This window comes from Lonchura striata, chromosome 9 (genome assembly GCF_046129695.1).
Source record: "Lonchura striata isolate bLonStr1 chromosome 9, bLonStr1.mat, whole genome shotgun sequence".
NCBI classification, from domain to species: Eukaryota; Metazoa; Chordata; class Aves; order Passeriformes; family Estrildidae; genus Lonchura; species Lonchura striata.
The window spans coordinates 12,537,641-12,561,216 of record NC_134611.1 but is presented as its reverse complement, the minus strand read 5'-3'; the positions used below and the strand labels follow the sequence as shown (position 1 = coordinate 12,561,216).

Here is a 23,576-nt window from a genome sequence, read left to right as displayed (position 1 = left end):
CTGCACAGAGCACTGCTGCATCCCACACCTCCGGGAAAGCAAACTTCCCTACCCAAGAGCCACAGACCTCCAAAGAAACTAAAAAATTACTCTGCAAGAGGCATTCAGAACTAGACTACACATGAGAGCAGAACAATTGGCTTAAGTTAACACCTCTTCCTTGCTTGGGGTGCTTTTTTCAGTTCCCAAAAAAGAAATCTGAGATTACAGACTGATAAATAAAATAAATCAATAAAAGAGGGAGGTATGCCTAGTCCTCAGAGACTTCAACTGTCTTAAATCCAGTGTCACACAAAGAAGTAATTCTCTTTTCAAAAGTAAAGAGGAAAAAAACCATAAAGAACTGCCAAATGTGTTAAATACATAATTTAGGGCATTTTAATTAAAAAAAGCAAAATACATTTCATCATTCATCAGCTGGCACAACATATAAAATTTTTTTAAATAACAACTTTAATATTAGTCACAAAATACAGCGTGTTTTATAAAAATAACTATATGCACTGATATTACTGATAATGTAAAACCACTCTGAATAGGCCATGCAAAGACATTCAGCTTTGACCTTTCAACTTCCAAGTGCCTGTTGCATCTGCTACTTTATTCCTTCTCAGTCTGCTTGGGAGGGTTTTGTGCTGGCACTTGGGGGCCTCCTCCTCCCCCACCTGCACACAAAGCCCTGGCAAAAGGTTTCAAAAAGGGCTGACAAGTTAAGGTGCATCATGGCCATCTCATGGGCCCAATATTCACAGCTTATTTTTCAGAAAGTGCTCAACATCTGTGTCCTTCTCCATGGACCTCCCTTTGGTCACTTAAAAATCTTCAGCTTTTCAGCCAAAACCCTTCCAAATTATTCTTGGCTCTGTTGCACCGCAGTGTTGAAACGGAAAGCAAAAATCTAGACACACAGCCTGAGGTTACTACAGGAGGCAGAATTCTGTGGCTGCAGCACCATTTTTGTACAGCTGTACTCTGCTTGTGGCATTTCTAAATTATTCACACACCAAAATTTGCTGATGTCTGTCTGTTCACATTAGGAAGTCCAGGTAGGACACATAAAAGGTCATGGAGAAGTACAATTTTACAGAAGGGAAGGTTTAGCTGAGGATAGCATTAATATAATAAAACCCCACATTAGTATTAAAAAGCCTAACAGTAAATATAAACTGTTACATAAACAGTCTGTTACACTGCAGTTATCAGATTTAAGAATGTAACTGTTCCAAGGGGACATAATAGACATCAAACTCCAGAAAATTAAAAATGAGAGGGTATGGAGTACAACATAAAGAACTAGAGAGCTCTCTCCATCTCTAGAAATTTGAGCAATCCTTGCACCTTTACAGTACCATCTCGTTCCATTTAAGCCCAATGAATATAATGGAGACAGAGATCCACCCTGTCGTCACCTTCATGAGTCTACAGAAAGAGAGGAGGGCTCTGTTGGCTGAGAACTGTCCCTACTGCTGGCATTAACAGCAGCAGCTTCAAAACGTGCTACCAAGGAGAGCAGCCATCAGCAAAGAGAGGCTTGATCCTCTGCCTGGCAGTGTGGGTTTTTCCTGATGTACTCAAGTTTGCATTTTAAACTGTGCTCTTCTAAGAAGAAAATGAGGAAAACTTAGTGATTTATCACCTCACATAATACAGCAGAAAACTCATCTTCTGCAGTTTAAAAAAAAAAAATCAGTTGAATTATCTTAATGCACTAAATCTGACAGGCAAAAAACATTCCCATAAAAAGCTGTCCCCTTTGAGTTACAAGTCACATCACAAGAGCAAGCTCCTAATCAAAGTGTCGGAAGCAGAGCAGCTTTTATCAGCTCTAAAATCCAAATAAGAACACAGACTCGTCCTGCCCCCGCCGCAGCAGGGAAGAACTTCAGAAGGCTTTGTGGGGAACTGGCTGGAAGTCGCTGGTCTTGGTGGCGTGTGCCATGGCCCTGCGGCGGGCCAGGCGGGACTTGGAGGGAGGGGACAGCTTCACGGAGCACACGGCGTGCGCGGCGCTCCGCTGCTCCGCGCTCAGCTCGCTCTCGTGCTGGGACAGCTGCCGGTTCAGGGCTATGGCCTCGGCTGCAAACAGGGTCAGCTCCTTCGCGCTGCTGTTCCTGCCCGGGGAAAGAAAAGGAGGAAGCAGTTTCAACACAAGCGGTTCACCCACTTGCCCTCACAGCAGAGTATCTATTTCCAGGCGTGTTTATTTCTTCTACCAAATCATCGAGACAGCAAGCAAAATGACCAGTTAATACTTGCATTTATCCTCACCCAGAGGATCAGCAATGCATGACAAAAACACTCAGGGATTTTGGAAACAGCCACAGTTCTACTCCTCCTTCTGCCAAGGACTTCTGATTTTATAAACCCAGGAAGCCACCTCAGATGTCATCCTTAATTTCTAGCTGTTCTCAAAGGATGGGCATATGGGGCCATTCTGCTCCCCTTCTCCAGAGAACTGCAGTCCCACTATGACTGCACCTGTGGCTTAAGGAAAGGCATTTCTGATGGGAGAACCACCTGAAATCACCAGCAGCAGACACAGAGATAGAAACAGATGTGTGACTCAGGCTCTCTGGCACAGACAATCTCCCATCAAATCACCTCCAATGAGGCTTGACCTGCTCACAGTAAATGGATATTGTGAGTGCCACCAGCTACAAGGAAAGTCAGATCCAAGTCTGTGTTTATGGTGATAATTCACCCATCAGAAAGCAGTCTCTTCAGGTAACACACACCTTTATGCCTTTTTCTCCCCCTCCTGGGCAGCAAGCTGACCAAACCATCATTTTTTCCTAAGATTAACACTGCACTGCAGGAATTCCCTCTAATGCTTTTCCCACAAGCAAGATTAGATCATAAAGAAAATTCAGTTTTAATATTTCTGACGTTCTTAACAAAATTAGTGCAGCACATTTATGAAGCTCCATTCTCAGCCAGGGATACTGTCCCCTAATTTGTCAACTCCTCCCTCCCACCCATTTTTCAGGAATTATTCTTGGCCATGTTTACAGATACTTAAAAAATAAACCTTACCTTTGAAGAACTTGAGGGGTGGGCAATCCTCTTTCAGGAGCCTGCTAGAAGAAGCATAGAAGAGAAGTTAATTACATATTAGCAGCTGGGAACCAAATTTCCCAAGAGTGACAAAAAACAAGTGACTCCCCCAAATCCTTACAACCAACAGATATTGCAAATAAACTAATTCACTATGGGCTTACAAATCACTGTTTGCAAAGTGTATTTCATAATCTGTCTCCCCTCACAAGGAGATTTCACAGCTTGCAGGTATAAGACTACAGCTTTGGAAGCTCTCCAGAGGGTCTATTCCTTCTTTCCTGAACAGGAAACTGAAACATAAGAGGACACTGCTGTTCTTTATAACCATATTTGCCAGCATTCTGCATTACTGTATTAGCACAATAATTTGTGTACCGCAGTACTTGCTATTCACAAGAAAGCCATTTAAAATGCACAAAGCAATGATTAAACAAAACAAAACAAACATTCAAAGGCTGACATATTCATCCAAATATTTACCACGCAGAAAAAATAAAGCCACTGCATATCATTTAATTAATCAAGATACAAGCACTGAAACACACAAGGACTCAAAAAATTCAGAGACAGGGAACAGCTTATTTGTCACTCTGGAAGAAGAATAACTCTTTATATAAAGGGGAATACATACTCCTTGAACCCATGAATGTTGCAAAACTTGAGCAGCACTAAGTCGTTCTTTGGCATCACAAACCAGGAGCTTTGAGATGAGATCTTTGGCCTCAGAGGAAATATGTGACCAGTCCTTGTCAGGAAATTCATATTTGCCTTCCTGAATGCTCTCAAAAAGCTTGTTCTGGTAAAGGAAAAATTATTCAATTGAAATACACAGCAACCAGAAGGTTTCCAGGTGAGACTGCCCATGCACTTTTAGCCACCTAATGTGGAGGGCAGCAACTGAAACCATCCAGTCTCCTTATGCAGTCAATGCAGGGTGACAGGCAGCTGCACAGAGTGGCTCAGTGCAGCCTAAGATGGACACAATACAATGTCTGCTGAAAACACTTCCCCCACTCCTAAGAGGGCAGATAAAATACTCCATTTTTAGAAAATAAATTCAATCCTCCCAGGGCTTAGCTTGTATCTGAGGAGTTGCAGTGACTACTATAAACCAGATAAGGACTACAGAACAAGGGAGGATTCCAGAGCGTGAAAAAGGGTGAGGAGAAGTTCTGAAATCTCACAACAGGAGGAAGGAGAGGCAGTTGCCCAACCTTACTTTAGAAACTGTTATCACTCAGCTTTTATACTGCCACCCTCACTTTGTAGTGACAGCTCATCTTCCCAGCATCAGGCACAGCTCTCCACTGCTGACATTGCAGCAAGTTTTACACCCAAAGCCCAGGGGAGAACTCTGCTCTCCCCACACACCCAGGACATGCACACTGACCTGGCAAACCCTGCAGACTTCTCCTCTGTCCCAGCCACAGTCCGTGCCACAGTTGCCCACAAAAGGGGGGTAACCACTGAGCATGATGTACAGAATCACCCCCAGGCTCCACAGATCACACCTCTTGTCATAGAACGTGGCCTCCTCCATGAAGACTTCCACCACTTCAGGTGCCATGTATTCTGCAGAGCCACACTATGAAACCAAATTCCATCAAGTTTTCAAAGAGAGGGTCACATCAAAACAAGACTCAGGTTTATAATTTTTCACTCTTTATACCAAGGGGCTTGGTGGAATAGCAAAAATTAGGCATCAGTGAATACTGAAGTTCCTATAGTTCTTTACCAGCACCACAAGCTGTTCCACATGGCTGTGAACCTTTAATCCAAGATCAAAATATTAATTTACATCTTTCAGGTTTTTTAATCTTATTCATTAGTTACCAGAGAAGTGTATCAGGGGAATAGATTTCTGTAAGACTTCTGCAACACTGTCAGATTTTTCTTTCACAGTAAATGGCAAAAGCACGGGACTGTAGTTTTTCAAACTAATGTGTATTATAAATCTACAAACTGATTGGAGAGCTTGCGTTCTCCTTAGCTCATTGGCTTGGCTACAGGAACAAAACATGGGGAAATGAGCACAAAACTAAGGTTCAAAGTCTGTCTATAAGCATACAAAAATGGGCACAAAAAGTTTCCCCATTTGATTGTGGAAGAGATAAGCAGGACCAATGTGTCGCATGCTGGCCAGCAAGAAAATTAACACTGTGAGCTCCAGTGCTTTTGTGTATTTGTTCTGTAACTGGGAAAGCAAGACAGTATTTACCACACATACACTTGCTTGAAATGAGCTGCCCAGCACTGGGTGTAGTGGCAGTAAAGCCCTTTGGAAGGACTCCTCTGGATATAAGAAAAATTGGTTTACAGCAGAACAAAGAAAGCACAAAGCCACCACAGTTCTCTCACCGGCGTTGTTAATTCAGGAGTTGTTATTGGAGTACATGCACTGTTCAGCTTCACCCCACTGCCAAGATCAAAGTCACATATTTTCACTGGTGATATCTAAAAAAAATAAGAGGTCATGAAGACTGGGATTAATGCAAAATCTATGAATATATGTGAAGTAGAAAACCCCAGGACAGAACACAAATCCCTAGTGAGACCCAGTCTCTTACAGCTACCTTCCACTCCTTGCATTCACCCACCCTGCCCCAGCTGCACCCACACCACCAGCACCTGATCCTGCTACATTATTCTTTTATTTGGCTAGGCAAGTGCCAGTACACATCAGGGCACTTTGAAAACTCATATAAAGTGACCAGCTGGTCTCTAAATGCTGCTTGTCCATCTGGGTACTCGCTCAGAATAGATGAGGCACTAGGGTGTCACTGCCATCCCTCTACAAGGCCAGCTGGCTTTTTATCTCTTAGCCAGATGTTCACATTTTCACAGCTCAAAGAAGAATTTAGTCTCTTTTTTAACCTTCAGTTCTGTCAAATTTAGTTGAAGTTCACTAATGGGTTCAAAAGTTTTCAAGAAGAGAAAAAAATACAAGGACTGTTTTTGGGAACCAAATTTTAAAAATTCAGTTTGGAAAGTTAAGAGACCAGAGCAGCACCTTTTCTGGAGATTCACACAGGATGTTTTCAGGCTTCAGATCCCTGTGAGCAATGCCTAAACAGAGAGTACAAATGCTCATTAGAAAGGATACTCTGCTGTTTTATTTCTCATAACTTCTCTTTATTAGAAGGTGTCCTAGGAAATACTCTAGGTCTGAGCCTGCTACACACATCTGCCCTTCTTAAATATAATAATTTAATTGTAAAGTGCAACTGTTAAATGTCACTGTTGCATCCTGCTATACCTTTATCATCCATAACTGTACAGGAGAGTCTGTCAAGCAAGAAAGAACCTAACATCAGAATATTTTGTTAGCCCAAGTCAATTATGTTCCTTGAAACCAGCTTATTAAGATGACTGATCTGTAGGAAAGTGTAATTGTTTACATGGTTTAATTAAATTATTTTTGTGCCTTTTACAGTAAAATTGTTCTTTCCAAATGGATCAACTGGCTTGCTGAACTCCTACCAGCACAGAAGGTGCTTGAGGCACTCTCCTCTGCAAAAAATCCCCTGACTCCCAGGTGAAAATATCCCTTTGAGGTATATACTTGTTGCTGAAGCAAATGAAAAATTAAAGTTTCAGAAATGCTGAAGAAAAGCTAGATGAAAACAGCCAAAGGGCTTCTTTATTTGGTTCCTATCAGGATAGGCAAACCTAACAGCGAAGCACAAAGTTATCTGTGTAATCCACATGCAAGATGGTTCTCTGCTGTCAAAGTTCTTCAAATGCCTAAAAACACAATTTCTGGAAGTTCTTCATTTGATATGATCAAAATCAATTGGAAGGTAGAAAATGAGAGGCAAAAAAAATCAAATCAAATGAGCAACTTGGCTGTAATTTAACTGCAGTCTAGTCTTGATTTAGAAACTTACATTCCAAGAGCACCTTACATTACTTCAGAGTACAGGAAGGAAAATTCCACCAAACTCTAGGCAAGGAAGCTTTTAATGTCATTTATTCAGCACACTCCACAAGACGTGGCAAAAAATCTAACAGCAGAGCCCCCATCTAAAGGAATCAGTGCTCATACTGACACAGTGCACATGGCTGTGGCACAAAAGATGGCACAATGAACCCACTGAGGTGGCCTGTGCTGATATTTACAAGGCTGACCAAACTCCCAACGGTTGGCTTAGCTCACAGTGGGAAAGCCAACATTGTCTTTTTGTATTATTGTGTGAATTCAAATGTCTGATTATGTAACATTTGATTTTGCAGTTGCACACAGCACTGAGAAAACAAGTGCTTTTAAACACCTCTCCAGTAGATTATTAGCAATAAAGCACACACATCCCAAGTGGGTGTAAGTCAGGATTATCATCCAGCTGAGTTTTAAACTACTACTGTCAAAAGAATTAGTTGTCCTTATTCAAATTTTTTTAAAAGCATTTAGCTATAGGACTTCACCATTAAGCTGTGCAATAAAACTGCTTTAATTTCCTGTTTACTTTAGTGTTCTGTACCCTACTTACTAATTATTTTAATGTCACACAGAAGAACCATAAAGAGAACAATAAAATGAAAAGGGGATGTAGCTGATTCTGCAAGCTATATCCCTGCTGTCCCAGCTCACAGCAAACAACAAGAAAGCAGATTGCTGCTCTGCAGCTATTTTAATCAATCACCCTCCTCTTGTTTGGGAAAAGGGGAATTAAAACTAAAAGCTGAGAGAGAGCTACAGAAAGGTATTAGCTCAGCTGATGTGAAGCCTCTTGAGTGGAGTACCTGGATTTGCAGCTTTTAAGAAACCCACTATAGCCCTGCACATCAAAAAATATTTTTTTTCCACATATTCAGCCTAAATTTCCTGCTTTTTATATGTCCCATATCTCAAAGTCAAAATCTTCTAAACACAGGTATTGAAGAAGCACCTTCTCGGAAGGTTTAATTATCACAGACAGGCTGTGAAGATTACAAAATCTCTTGATCCAAACTAAGTTTGGTTTCACATTCAAATATACTTTTTGTAACAGTCACAACATGTAACAAGACCCACATTCCTCAGGTTTTCCCCTTTTATTCCTATACATTGATACAATTTTCTTTTTAATAGGTTCAACTTGTTGAGGTACCAGTGCTGTGATTCCAACTCAGCACATAAAGAGACCTGTGACTTGAAAGTATGGAATACAACTGAACATTTATTGATCCAGGGCCGGTACTAAGCAATTTAGGTAGCAAATGCAAATCTGCTGAGATCCACCAGGTTAATAAGAATGGCAAAAAGGAAAGAAAAAATGTATCAAAATAAATAACCCATAAACAGTCTTCAATTACATGCCATTCTATTCAGACCTAGTCACTGTAACAGTAACTGAAGCTGCAAGGCCAGATAATCACAACATAGCAAAAACTTCAAAAGTATCCATCATATTCCCAAAAATATACTCTGGGATGACCATAATGCACAGAAATTTTTGAATTTAAACCAAAGTATTCCCAAGTCAAAAAAGCAGCAGAAAAACGCTAACAACAACAACAAAAAAAAAACAACTCTACAAACATAACTGCTTTAAATCTAAGCAAATTCCAAAGGAATTGAGGACACTTTTGAATAAAGTCTATGGTTCACCTAGGTCTCTCAATTTAACAGTGAGAGTCTAAATATGGGGAGCCAAAAACTACTGCAAACCAACAGGTCTTGTGACCAGCAGAAATTCTGAGTAATTACAAAAAAGTAACTCTGTCGACCTGAAACACAAGGAAATTAATATTTTATTAAATCACTTTTGAGTAACCTTTGTGTAACAGGAACAAATAGACTTAACCATAATGGTAACTCTCTCTGGATGCTGATTCAAGTGTTCTTCTTGGTAAGTCTGTAACATTTTAACACTCCCTATTACTGAAAGTACTACAATGTGAAAATAGCTTCATAAAGGAAAATAGCTTAAGTCATCTGGCATTGCTGTGAATGTGAACACTAGCAAAAGCTGGCTACTTAGAGATAAATGTGCTTTATAACCTGAGTGTACAGTATTAACTAGGAAAGCTGAAGACAGCCTTGTCTCACCTTTTGTATGAAGGAAATCCAGAGCAGAGGCAATATCTCTCACCACTTTGCTTGCTTCTCGTTCATTGAAGTGCTTCCTCTTTTGTATATGGGCCAAGATTGAACCTGTCAGGATAACAGGTGAAAGGAAAAACCTCAGTATGAATGGTGAACTAGTTCCAAGTATCATGAATCCATAATCTCATTTTAACACTTTATAGCAGCCTTTAACAGCAGGCAACTTCTGTGGAGCAAAGAGGGGAATGGCTAAGAAGAAAAGGCACAACTGAGCAGCTTCACCACTTAAGTGTGCTAAGACATAATTTTCAAACAGTGCAGCTGTCTAGTTTAAGCACAGCATGAGAGGCAATCACTTTTTACTGCCCAAGGACATGACTGGCCCATTTTCCACACACTGGGACAGTAGAAATTTGTCAGTAGTACCAGTAAAACTCAAACATCAGCTAAGGAGATACATAAATACTTCAGCAAAACCCAACCTACCCCAGGTCATGGGTAGTCATACTCAAACTCCCCTCATTTTCTATAATATCACTACTGAAATCCTGCACTGAAAGTCAAGGATATGTGTTTTGTGCCTCAACACCATCAAGGTAAAAAGAGATTTGACCTTTAAATACATATCAAACTCCCCACAGGCATCAAGGCAAGGCTTCTGCACTGACTTAAGGAAAAGTTTGCTCAGAGATATGAAATCTGACAAAAGACCTCTAAATTAAAACATACTGAAAAGCTGGTAGCTTACAGGCAGAGCCTCACTGGTATCCCTTTAACAAAGAATAAAGGGAGGTTTGATTCCGCCTTTTCTTAAAATAAATTCAATCATTCCTCTTGAAAGATTAAAAATGTCTTAAAAAAACCATGTAGTCCACAGATATCTCACTCCCTAAGTAGCCTTACTATTGCCTTCTATTTTCTTGTTCAGAGAAGTGTATCTGTAAAAGCAATCAGGCAAAGAAATTCAAGAAGTAAGTGCTATTTGTTATTAGCCCCAGTACACTCAACATTTTGTATCTCAGGTGATTTCACTTTTATTCTTTAGTTGTAAATGTGGAAGGGAATATCCTACTGGGTAATTCCTATTCTAATACCATCAATGTAACAGCCACTCCTCCTCCACAGTGAGCATTCAGAGAGGGAAGAGAAAGGGCATTCAAAAAGAAGGGAGATATTCTCAGATATGCACAGCCATGCTGTGTCAGGTGGGTGGAGGAAGGCCATTTGGACCAGGTTATCAGATTACAAACACAGACATTTTTCCCTTGCCAAAACAAACACCACCTAGTTTGCTACAGATATTTTGAGTGCACGAAGTTCAAAGGGGTTTCCTGGTGTAGTTATGCTTTGCACCTTTAGAAAGCAGTAACAGTTCTTCAATGTTTCCAGCCCTGTGGAAAAGATCCCACACTTTGCAGGAAACAATACTGAGCCACCTGTAAGTGCTCATTTCACTCAGCATGTTTATCTGAAATTACCTGTCTGAATAGAGCTGATGTTCAAATTCTCTCAGATAAGAATTATATCAGTATCAATAAAAACACACTTTACTGACTTTATATTCAGCCCACGTAGAGAATTCTCATGAAGAAAGAATAGCAGGGCACTAGTTGTTCCTACCTCTCCAGTACTCAACAGAGAGAAAGCATCATACAGCACCTCTCAAAATGCATTTCAGAGGGGAAAAAAAAAAAGAGGCAAAAACCCTTAAATCATATCAGTTCAATCTAATCAGCTCAATTTTAACTCATTCAATTATAAAATGCTGTCAGACAAGGATACTAAAGGGCCTCTGGACATCACAGTGAACTGAAAACAGATAAAACAGCAGCAGAGCTCCTTCAGTTACAACAGCTACTGGGAGGCAAAGTTGAAAATGGAAAGCCCAAATTATGCTCCAAAACTGTAAGTAATAGCAGCCTCTGAGACTGGAGTTACTGAAGTAAGACTTGCATTGAAGATTAATGTTCTCGTTCTTGCCAGCCTTGACATTCCCTTCAGAATCTGCAGTGCATCAGAGCTGACTCTAATTCACATTCTTTGTCTTCAAACCACATACCTAACCCTTTAAATACTGATTTTTTTAAGAGAAAACTAGTCTTAGCCCTAGCTGAGCTTGTAAAAACAGTAGCTAAAAGGGGAATAGCATTATTATCCTCTCAGCAGCCATGCAGATACACTGACAACCACAGACTCACAAAGAAGAGGATTAACTAGTGGAGATGAAAAATAAGACATATGCAGATTCATCTCAATCAGGCCCTATAACAGCTAATTTGTCAGAGACATCTGTGCATTAAGAAAAAGTGTTATGGGTAAATAGAAGAAAAAGATACAAAATTTTGAGAAAAGTTAAAGAAAAGTTTTTACACAAAAAATATGCACATCCCTCTCTTTCAAAAATAGTTCCGCATCTATGCAGAACAGATTTTTATTTCTTGCATATACAGTTTGCACCTAGAAACCTTCTTGACCAGAGACAGTAGATGGTCTCTGGGCAGCAGGATACTCCAGAATCTCAGCTTTCCTTTCAAGGGTTGGCCAACTAACTTCTGGTTTTGCACAGCCATGCAATTAGCATGTAATTATACTCCATGCAGACAAATGTGAGAAAGTCCATGAAGTGCTTGCTGCAGCTTTCTCATTTCTCACTTCCAGGTGAGTGGGAAGTGCTGGAGCCCAGTGACCAGTCAGGCTCACTTGATGGGTTCTCAAACACCCACAAGCACAACTGGCTCTCAATAACAGCAAACCTAGGCACAGGCAAGATGATTTTCATAACAGAGTTCCATGAGTTCCAGACAGTGAAGTCAATCCTACATCAAGGAAAAACTCTGCCAGAGTTCACAGATGCTGCACTAGGCCCATGCATGACACCTCACATCCTGTGTGTCTCCCCTCCCCTGTGACCTACTGACTGTATTTCAAACCTGTCACTTTAATATAGCTGACATTGCCATCACTCAGCCACAGAAAGAGATTGCAAATGCATGACCAAACCCATCAATACTCAAGAATAACCATACTTCATGCTGTGTATAACACTTCCTCTACTTCTTGTCTTGAAAGTATCAAGCATTTAAAGTTCTTCAATTATTACTTTAAAACAGAGGCAAATAGGAGCCAAAATGATTCAATGAGCAAAGGCACAGTTTCTGCACAGTACCTCCTCGCAGCTTCTCGAAGACCAGGTAGTATCTTGAGTCATCTTCAAAAAATTCTATTAACTCCAAAATGTTCCTGTAAAAAAAGAAACAAAAAGAAGGGAACAAAAGAAACAAGCATGGAGTCTACACACAGCAATGAAGAGTTTCAGCATGGATAACTAGGAACTGCCAGAAGTAACCAAAAATACAAGTTCTAGTAAAACAAGTTGCTTTGGTTGCCTGTGGCATTAAAACCACATTTCCAACTCCCACTGAAATTTAAGCATGGGAAACAGGCCAAACACCACATTCAGACAAGATTGCAAGAGCTCTGCTACTGCTCAATTGACAGGAAGATAACTGTTAGTAGGTTGTATTTAATAATTTAAAACACTGCATTTGTGCTGAAGGCAGGAATAAAGAAAAAATAATTAAACTGGCATTCTTTCTCTCTGGAAATCACAAAGCAAAACACAGGGCTCAAAGGAGACGGGCATCTGTCAACAAGATATTAAATCCAACTCCTTAGTTGCCATTTTTAGACTAACTCCTGTTTAGCTCATGTAAATTCTTTGCAGCACAAATACCTCAGGTTGCTTTGAGAATGTCAAATGTGTAAGTCGGATTTTTTTACATGTAATGATACATCCAACCCCCAAAATTCTCCATGTGGTCATGTGAGCTTGAGTTTTTCATCAGTTGTGCACTGGATGACCATTTACTCTTAACCTCACACAAGAAAAAAAACATTGTCTGGTTCTCTACAGCATAACATAAGCCCATGAGTTTGGTAAACAATTTGGTTTAAAAATTATTTCTGTATGTTATATTAAGTATTTGTTTGAAAAATTCAGTAGAAGCTGCACAATATGTTGTATATACATCCTAGATCAACAGAGACATCTAAAAGTAGCTTTAGGACTGGCTCAAACTCATCACAAAGCTCCCAGAGCATGCTGCCAGTGCTGTACAACTTTTCTTCCTCTTCAGTCACGAGTAGCAGTTTTACAGTTGCTTCATCCTGTGGCTGCATGAAGTCAGCACACATCCAAATGAGAACTACATTAGCTTTTTGCTGATCTTAAGAGTTCCAGTGCAAAAGCAGGAAGGCTGACACAAGGAGGAGAACAAACCACACATCAGGGAAAGGAATGGTAAGATCTCCTTTCCATAGCAGCTGGTATCATGTCAGCTTTTGCCGATGGTGAAGTCACAGGGGAGAGCATCAAAATGTTAATTTCTCATCAGGACAAAAGCCATGCATCATTGAAACAGATTCAAGCTACATTGACCTGGCTGCTGAGTTATGTAACTATTAAATCTGTACATGTTCCCTTAAATTTCACAGGCAAAGCAGGGGAAATTCTTACTCTGAATAAGCCAAGTCTAAATTTCAAGTGGTTTTAAGGGGACTACAGCAAAGCTTCTAACCTTGTCACACATAAAAATTTGAAAACAAGGAATCAAAACACTTTAAATAAACAAAGACAAACCATACTTACTTGTTACCCTGACACTGGTACAGAGTTTCTATCTCACGAAAAACCCGACTCCGACTATGCCCAGCATTTTTTTCAATTATCTGTGAAAAAGAGTTTTAAGAACTCATATTTGAAAAATTACTGCAGGAACTATGCATACAGCTCTGAAATTAGGTAACTGTTCTAAGGTTTGAATCTAGGGCATGCCCACTGGAGAAAAACACTCCACCTTTGTTTGTTTGTTCAATTCCTCATCTGGCATTTTTTTTACAGAGCACAGCAGTGTCAGCAGAGCTCTGGAAGGCATTCAGAGGACAAGAGAAATTAGGACAGGAAGAGAAGAAAGGAACTAAGTCCACATGTTACACAGCCAGTGACCAGTTACCACAAGCTTTTTCTTGCATCATTTTAACTTTGCAATGTGTGGAACAGGATATCCTCTTGAGTTCTACCAAGAATAGATTTGAGTCACATCAGACACTGAACAGTCAAAAAGAACAGATTTGTCATTAGAGGCATTTAAGCAACAAGTACCAAATTCAACAAAAAATTAAAGTTCATAGTATAAACTTTATGGAGACCCAATAACAGAACCTAAAGAAAACATACATTCAATCTCAGAGCCATGAGAAGCTACCTTCCTTCACACCATCCTCAGGTTGAAAGAGGACAAGAGGCTGAGCCTGAATGATTGCTGCATAAACTGAAAGCAAGACATCACAATGATCTGTATCCAGGACTGGTTTCTTATTTCTGCAGCCTGAGTTCTCTGGTGCAGAACAGACAACCATCCACCAGTATACACAGGTCTCTGCATCTGATCACATCCAATTCCTCACGCAGAGTTTTGTTTATTTCAACCTTTAAACTTCAACAATTTTACAAAGTACAGAAAAAAATCCAGCATCTATAGAACTAAATTTTAAAAGAAGCTTAAAATTGGTGCCTATTTTTGAATAGAATCAAACATAAAATTCCCCTATTGCTGTTATTTGTGTTTGTAATTAAATGGGGGACTCGGGATAAAAACAAATTGTAAATGAGCCCTAACACTTTTCAGTGACATTACAGAAAGAAGATTGGCGTCTATCAAAAAATAAAGACAGCTATACATGAACCATTGGCAGCACCTGATGCTCCCTGAACAGTACCCAAAAGCTTGCAATATTTGGGAGACCATGCTGTGTAATGACTCAGCCTCTTTTTTCATAAAAAGAGACAAAGGTAGACTACAACTAAATCAGGGCATGAGAGGAAAGCTTGCCCTGAGATCCAATCACAATGATTTACTGTTTGCGATTTCTACCTGCAGCTGATACACCAGTTCACTCTGGAGGCATAACACTTAAGATGACAGTTTTCTCAACAGTTAGAAAACAAGCTCATTTCCAGCATCAAAAATTTCCTAGAAGGATCTGCTATTACCCACTCTATTGCAGGTTTTCCCTGAGATGCTCAGAGGGAGAAAACACATCACAGAGAGAAGTGATGCTGCTTTTAGTCTCTACTTACCTTGACTGCATATTCTTTCCCAGTTTGGAGACTGACAGCACCCTGAACTTTAGCATATGCTCCCTCACCAAGCAGCTCAGCAGTCAGCTTGTACAAGTCTGCCAAAGAAATCCAGAAGAAAGGACACATCCATCAAAGTGAATTTTGAAAGTCAAAGCTATTTTAATGAATAACATCAAGACAAGCTCTTTATCTAATAAGCATCCCTCAAATTTATGTAGTATTAAAGCAGACATGCCAGTCTCAACTACATTTCCTTTTTCACCTCCCTCTTTCAAGTTCCAGAAAAATGAACATGTAAACTTTATTACAACATCAAAAATTGCTGAGATAGAAAACATTTAAAGTGTGAACAAATGTGTAATCTCTAGGATCTCAGCCACTACATATGTCTTCATGCAAAACTCAGTAACAATTTTTCAGGTTGAAGACAATTAATTCTTTGTTCAGAAAACGCCTGCCATACATAAACTACTTGCAGAGATGGTGTTTTAAGTATAACAAACTTGAACATTTAAACCTAGAATGCTACTACCATTTTTATTTGAAATGTACTTCCATTGCTGCTTGCCCACTAAGAAGTTTTATACTGCTCAGTTTTCTCACTGACTGTATTTTACTTACAAAACTTCACAGTATTTGTGCACACATCTATTCAATCAAAACCCTTTTGGCATCATCTCTGTTCCTACCAAAAAATGCAATGTTTAGCTAAGTAAAACAGCAGAAGCAAAGCAGACTGTAACAATTAAAGGCTTTTAAATTGTCACCAACCTTCAAACTTCCCAGGGACCTGATCTGTAGCTCTGGTTCTTTTTTTCTTTTTCCTTTTCCCACTGTCTGCTATGGGGACAGGCTGGCTGCTGACCATCTCTGTGGCAGAACATAGAGGTGACTTCAGCAATAAATTACTTCAGGAGAAAATGCACATACTCTTGTGTGTTTATTTTCTTATCTATCCAAAAGTTTCTCTGCTTTTCTTCACAGGCTGCCACCTCCTTTCCAAATATAAGAGGAAACATAAAAAGGCAATTTGGGTGCCAATTAATAGTTTGGGTGGGGGGTTGATAAATAAATGTAAAAACAGGATGGAAAAATAATGCATCTATACTGAATCCTTATCTCACAGCACAGTAAGGCAAAGCACAGAAATAACCCACAACAGAACACATGCCCTCATACCAGACAGCACTTGCAGCCCTCACAAGGGCATTCCTCTGAGCTATTCTACTGTTTTACAAAGAGATTTTTTTTCAAATCAGCTCTAGGAAATGAGCCTCCAAAACAGCAGGAAGGTGTGAGGAAGCTTCAAATAACTCAGTGAAACAAAGTAATCACAGGAATTAAGGTATCACAGGAGCAATCTAGGTCACAGAACCATAACGTACCTTTCTAAACCACAGATCAGTGGGTAATTTATGCTCCAAAGCAAGAAGTGTTTATGGCATTTAGATTTTTTCCCCCTACATTACTATCTGCAATACTACAAGAGCTTAGTCAAAGGTGACAATTCACTGATGCAAGGTAATATGGCAGAAAAAAACACCTGCACATTGTTATTGAAGGCTTAAATAAAAACATGACCATATTTGTACAGCTAACCTATCTCCAAAAGGTTAAATAATTCCACACTGAGTTTCTAGACAGGAGCACTTCACACCAGTCACATTTTTTTCAGCTGAAAGTCTTCAAGGCAGTAGCAAAGTGCACCTAAGACATTTTACAGCCATAAGGAATTCTGACTAAATTAACTTTTAGTCATCTTGTACTACAAAAAAAGCTAAATCAATAGAAATAGTATAATTATGGGAACACTAGTAATGAAAGAGCAAGTCCCAAAAACTTCTGTCAATTCTGTTTTAACAGATTGTGATGAGCAGTTTTTCTGCCTTCCACTGTTTCTAAAGTACTCAAAACATGGGAGAAGCTCCAAAGCAGAAACATTCCACAACAGTCTAAATACATGAAATACTTTTTCTTTGCTCCATTATATTTTTCTTGTTTTTATCTGTCAGTGATAGCTACTGTGAGTGTCACTTAGAACCCACATGTCTGAAAATTTAGGATGTTATTTTGAAAGTCCTTTCTCCTTAACAACTTAGTGAAACACTTTAAACATATATTACTCAAAGCCTCAAAACAATAGTAAATCCTCACTTTCAAGTCTTAGGCAGAATGTGTTCAGAAATCATCATGATGGATGTTATTTGTGACTTCTCAAATACAGTAATATAAAGCACACTTTGCCAGTTTCTAAAGGAACAGCTTCCTTTTAACTCAAATTGACACACATACAGCTTCAAATTTTAACATAAAGAGAAGGTGAGCCTTGGAAGCTAATTCCAGCTCTCCTCTTTTTCAATCCAACCTGCATCAGAAGTTGTTCAGAACTGGGACTAAAATGACACACATGAAGCTGCTCAGAGATGGGGCTGCTCTGCTTGAAGGTGGTGCTTGATTTCCACAAGGTGTCAAACAAGTAACTTGAATGACCTGACCTACAAGTCATAGCTAGACAGATTCTATTCCATTTCAAATATCACAGCTTCAGAGCTTGAAACTAAAAATCTAGTTTTGACTAAAAACCTAAAAATACTAGCTTTGACTAAAAATCAGCAAAAACTCCAGAATGTGAATCCTCAGCACAGTTGACAGCTTCACAACCAGCTCCTGCACTCTACCAGCTGGCTCTGATATTTACAGTCAGCTGTTTATTAACTCACTACATTATTTCAATTCCCTTTAATCTGACTCCATTCCTAAAGTACAGAGAATTGCTTCCCTGAAAACAGGAAGTTCACTAGTCATGTATACAGAAACCAAATTGCTGAAAAGTTGACATTTTTAACCTAGAATCTTTTTGCCATCACACTAAAGCATGAAACATTAGCTGTATTAGATTCTTATTATTGCTCAGGTCTGCTGTTTCACATCATTGTGAAGCTCACTTTTGTCAACACAGCCCTTCCTTTAAAGGTATCACAGCTTCACTCCCATCATTCATTTGTTATAATGAACCAGTACTTAATTAACAGCTGGTACTACAGGAAAATGCCTTTAGTCCAGCCAAACACTTTAGAGATTTTTCATTCTTTCAAATAAATGTTTTTTTTTGCCCTGCAACTCTACAACCAAAAGAGTTTCTGGAGACACAGAAGGACAGTGGGCCTCAACCATTCAAGCAATGCTGAGGTGTTCTGCATACTGCAGGAATGCTTCTGTGCAGGGACGCTGTGGGCTCTGGGGCAGCTCACCCTGCCAGACAGAGCTCAGAGACTGGATGGACTGCTCTGGAGGGAATGGCCTGTGGACACATCAGGTCCAAGGTGAGTGTCTTCAAATTCTCATCTGTCCTTCTCCAGTCAGATTAGGATTATTACTCACAGGATAATGTTACCAGTAAAATCCACACTGTAAGTAAAATGAGAGCAAGTTTCTGTCTTAGCTGCAATTTTGTTGAAGCCCCTGAATTTTATTACCATCATCGTAACTCAGCGTTGAGGCAATATTTAACACACACACACACACTATTCAGAGCCTGGGGGGAAGGCAGTTACAGGCTTTCTCTTTTGCTGTAAAGAAAACTTGCAAACAAAGCCAAGATAAGAAGAAAAGGAACAATTACCATAAGTTTCACTTCATTCAGACCTGAAACGTCTTTCGTCTTGCTTCCTAACACTCCATATATGAACATGCCAAAATCCACTACCCAGACCTAACTCCCCTCTCATTCTAATCTTCTTCCCAGAGGAAGGAAGAATATATTTGGAAAACAAGCACGTGTGTGTAACAGGAAGCACTTGGAGAACACAGAAGAGATGTCTTTTTCTAGTATGAACAAAATACCTTGTTTGTGTGTTTGAACTCAGTGGAAGACAGCAGAGTTCAGGACAACCACCTGCTCCAAAACTGGGTCTTGCTTGAGCCAAGTTGTTCTGGAGCTGGAAAGAAACACCATCACATTACCACTCAGAAATCTTTAAAAAGTTTATCCACACATTTAGGTAGTACCCAGAGCCTGAAGACATTGCAAGGACCTGTTGTGCTGAGCTTCACTGTGAACACACAGCAAAATCACACCCCTACAATTTCACTGGAACAAAATGAAAACAGACTTCAGTCCAGTTTTCCTCCCAGCTCAGTGTCTCACATTGTTCCTGGACCCTTCCTCCTTCATCAACACTGATTTCTGTAGATGTGGCTCATAATGAAACTGGACACACTCAGCAGATGCTGATTCTGCAAAAACCATCCAGCTGCAGGAAGCTCAGAACCCAAGCTGCCTCTATAGAGTAGCTACATAGTGATTAATTGTATTTGTAATGTTACACAATGAATACTACACAGTGATTAAATATGTTTGTAACATTACACAAATTGTATTAAGACATACAATTTGAAGAGGAAGAATGTGCAATGATGTATGACAGTCCTGTGTCAAATCAGAGAAATTATTTTAGTCTCATTCTGTATTAAGTATATTAATTTCAAATTGTAAAAAGTGAATACTCTTACTTGATTTTTGCACTAGTTTTCCACAATCATTCTTAGCTGTCAGAGTCACCTTCTCATTCCACCTACAGTACAACTTTTAGTTTCATTTAATCTGAGTTATCCACGAAGGGAGAGGAACTTAAAAACATTCCATCATATTCTCAATAATATACAAGAGCATTAACATTTCCAAATGAACTGCCAAAAGTTCACAGGAAGCCCAAGCAATCCAATTTCATGAAAGAGCAAGTCTGACAAAAAATATTGATCCAGCCTTATCACAACATTACTGCAACAACCCACAGTGTCACAGCTGACACCACCTGCCTGAAACCCTTCATACTGGGGAAAAGGTTACAGCAACCTTTCTCTTTACATCCATGCTTCCCCCTGCCATGCCCTCTGTCACACTTCCAGAAGATCAGTGTCACACCACCTCCTGCTTGAGCAATTTGCAGAGTAACTTTTTGGTACTTTCACTTAACACTTCCTTTGCAAACTAAGAGGTGTTTTCTGAGGTTCCCAGTGAAACCCTCCAGCAATGGGTGGATCTCACTTTTCAGGACAGCACATCAAGTTATTTCAGATAGATTCCTCCCATCCCAATTTCTTACTCACCAGGATTACTGCTGGGGAAACAGGGAGAACCTTGTGGAGAGGGGAGCACACAGCTCTCCTTTCCCTCTTATGTTGGAGAAACAGCCTATTTTGACACACATACTGCAGATATGAGACTTGCTGAAATCAACCTGTGTTTCCCCAGGCACACATGCATTGCTTTAAAAGCATTAGTTATCATTCAGAATGACAGCAAAAGAACAGTTATCATCCCCACTGGAAAGACAAAGGCAAACAAGAGAAGTGTCCTGATCCAGCTAAAGGAGAACAAATTAGACTGCATGGGGCTTAAAAACACTATAATCTTTTTAATTTATTGTTCAAGGACAACATGTCTCCAAGGCAGCCACAAGGATGGGAGGATCTAATAGGGTGTATTTCACAGGACTAACACATAATTGTGAATGGTGAGCTCTCTCAGGAACAACATGGCACACATGCTGGTTATTGCACTGAAGAACATCCTCTGTCCTTCCACACCCAGCAGAACAGTCAAACAGAATATTTACTGCTACTGACCACTGGCAGAGAGCTCATATTTAAGGCTTGCCATCACAGGGCAGTAAAAACTTAGCAGCAAAGTTATTTTAAACTCCATCACACACATTCTAAATGAGAAAACTCCTAGCAATAGTGCATTGACTCAACTGCTTAAAGGTTCTCCAACCCCTAGAGCACTTTTAAATTAAGGAGATATCCAATATAAGTAAGTTCTGAGGACCCCTTACTAAATAGCAAGCTGTTTACTCTCGTCTACATCTGATGGCATGAACAACTCTCAGAAGACTGTCTCTGCATTACCAAGTAGTTCCTCTAATCTCCCTCAGCTCCCTTGCTAGTATAAACCAAAGAGGAAAACTTCTTAGAAGACAACTTTTCTCTTCATACAGATACAAGATAAACATTTCCTGCTCTTGCTCCACACCCTACAAATGATCAATCAGATAATCACATTTGTCACTGGAAAAAAAAGCTACACAACATACACCTACACCAGCAAGCAGCCTTGTTTGGAGAAGCTAATCTAACTTAATGTTTCTCTAAACCTTGAAGCAAGACTGATTTTTCTTTATCTTCCCTTCTCTGTCCTGTCAGCTCTAAAATTAAGACATTAAACTCCACTGCATTGTCACATTTGATGTCACATAAGATTTGTACCAGTGTTCTAACATTTGTTACCAGGAAGGTACTAGAAGAAGAGAGGAAATTCCTCACAGCAGTAAATACTTTTTTTTGAAAGCATTACAATACTGGTACCATGAAATAATATCATAGGTTGAAAAAGACCTTTAAAGAACCAAGAAAGATTCAGATGCACAAGGCACCCCACTTTACCTGGAAGGCTGACAATACAAAACACCTTTAGAACTGAAGTGAAAGAGGTTCAGCTCTGCAGGCGTGTTTTGCCTTGCTTCCATCCAGCATCTGGGAGGCATGAAGAGGAGCTCTGTTTAGGTAAAAAAAAAAAAAAAAAAAAAAAAGGCAAACAATAGTTCTTTGAAGTCATCAGAACATACACCAATCTTCCCAAACCCAATTGTGAGTCATAACATTGCATGATAGAGGCTTTTAGAAGACAACAGCTTGTAAATGAAAAAAAAAAAAAAAAAAAAAAAGAAAGAAAAAAAGAAAGAAAAAAAAGGGCAGTGGCTTATTTCTCAACACATCCGACACTCCACAGAGAAGTGCCAGCGGTGTCAGGCAATGGGCTGACTTTTGGCTATCACAAGTCCTGCTGATGCCAGCAGCCGAGCTGTCACCCAGGGCTGTCCCGCTGCTGCTCTCTCCTCAGAAGGTCACCCTGCTCGAACTAATGCCATAAAGCACCCATCAGGCAGATTTGCAGTGTTCCTGGGGGTTCACAGCTCTCGTTTTATGCCAGAGGAAAAACACAGGAACGAAAAGATTTCTCGTGATCACACCTAGAAGTTGGTTCGTTCGCCCTTGCCTGCTATTTTCCCGCTCCAGCAATGTCCTCAACAGAGAGCAGCCCCCGTGGGAGAGTACATACACACTTACCACTCTTTATTGAAAAACGCACTAGGTGCGAAACAAAGCACTTTAAACCTTCGGGGAATAAATTTCCAGCTCCAGACACGAGGCAGCTCCCGCGTTCCTTGGGGAGGGCCCCCAGACCCAAAGCTGCCGGCCGGAGGGGCTGAGGCACCTTCCAGCCGTCCCCGAGCAGCCCGAGCGCTCTGCCCGCCGCTCTCCCGGACGAGCCCCTGCGGGAGCCCCTGCGGGCACGGAGCGAGCCCCTGCGGGCACGGAGCGAGCCCCTGCGGGCACGCAGCGAGCCCCTGGGGACTCCCCTCCCCGGCCGAGCCCGGCAGAGCCCGCAGCCCCCCGCCCTCACCTCCATGGCGCCGCGGTCCCTCCTCGGCGGGGCGGCGCCGTCCGCCCCTTCCCCGAGCCCGGGGCAGCGGCGGGAGCGCGCCTGCGCGCGGCACCGCCCCTGCCGGGAGCGCGCGGGGCGGGGCCGCGGCTCCCTGAGGGGACGGAGCGGGGCACGGCAATGGGGCACGGCAATGGGGCACGGTCCTGACCCCCTGGCTCTGACCCCCCGGCTCTGACCCCCCGGCTGCGCTGGCTGCTTGCCGTCTTTCTCCTTGCCCCATGAGCCATATCACAGAATCCGAATGATCGCCGCGGCCGCTCTGTGAGGGAACGCCGCTCTGTCCGGGGAGCGCCGCGTCCCGCCCGTCCTTAAACTCCTCACCGCCTTTCCTTAAACACCTCCAGGCAGACTAAGAGCGGAAAGGAAAAGTAAAGCGGCAACAGCCAAGAGGTTGGATGAAGCTAGGGAGGCACAGCACGGAAACCCTGCTGCTGGACAAAGTGTCCGAAGGACTCCGGGAAGGTGGTGCTGAAAACCTCAGCAGCAGCTCCGTGTCCCACCCTCACTTGCTCTGTCCCCTTTGGGATAATCAGTGTCCTTCTGCACTTTTTCTACTCTTCCTTGGATAATTTAGAAGCAGCCTAGTTTTCTCCAGCTAATTCCTTACCTTCCCACAACTGATCTCTTTTTATATTAGCAGTGAAACATGTTCCCTTTGTGTCCCATACAGCCACAGAAGCGAGGCAGCACTGTAAGAGCAGCGGAAGAAAGGAAAACATGCCATTCAAATACTTCAAAAAATATTTTTTAACAACTACGATTGAATTAGGCTTTTAATTTGTCAGTTTTATCCCTTTTTAGGTTGGCATTGCCAGAATATATATTTGATTGGAAAAACAATCAGG

The 23,576-nt window shown here is 40.9% G+C and overlaps 1 protein-coding gene across 3 annotated transcripts; it reads right to left on the bottom strand.

Annotated features, from left to right (window-relative positions):
* Positions 1-351: 351 nt before the first annotated feature.
* MKNK1 (MAPK interacting serine/threonine kinase 1) lies at positions 352-19,168 on the bottom strand. 3 transcript variants are annotated; one of them, XM_021528904.2, is made up of 12 exons: positions 19,068-19,168; positions 15,996-16,094; positions 15,222-15,319; positions 13,731-13,810; positions 12,249-12,322; positions 9,086-9,190; positions 6,068-6,123; positions 5,416-5,511; positions 4,448-4,642; positions 3,689-3,853; positions 3,034-3,077; positions 352-2,111 (listed from the first exon to the last, which is right to left on the bottom strand). In XM_021528904.2, exons 2-12 carry the CDS (start codon positions 16,090-16,092, stop codon positions 1,883-1,885), a joined length of 1,239 nt encoding a protein of 412 aa, XP_021384579.1. In that variant the 5' UTR covers positions 16,093-16,094; positions 19,068-19,168; the 3' UTR covers positions 352-1,882. The 3 variants fall into 3 exon arrangements, with proteins under 3 accessions (XP_021384579.1, XP_021384596.1, XP_077641487.1); XM_021528921.2 differs by having other exon boundaries at positions 3,034-3,074; XM_077785361.1 differs by lacking the exons at positions 13,731-13,810; positions 15,996-16,094; positions 19,068-19,168 and having other exon boundaries at positions 15,222-15,321.
* Positions 19,169-23,576: the final 4,408 nt, after the last annotated feature.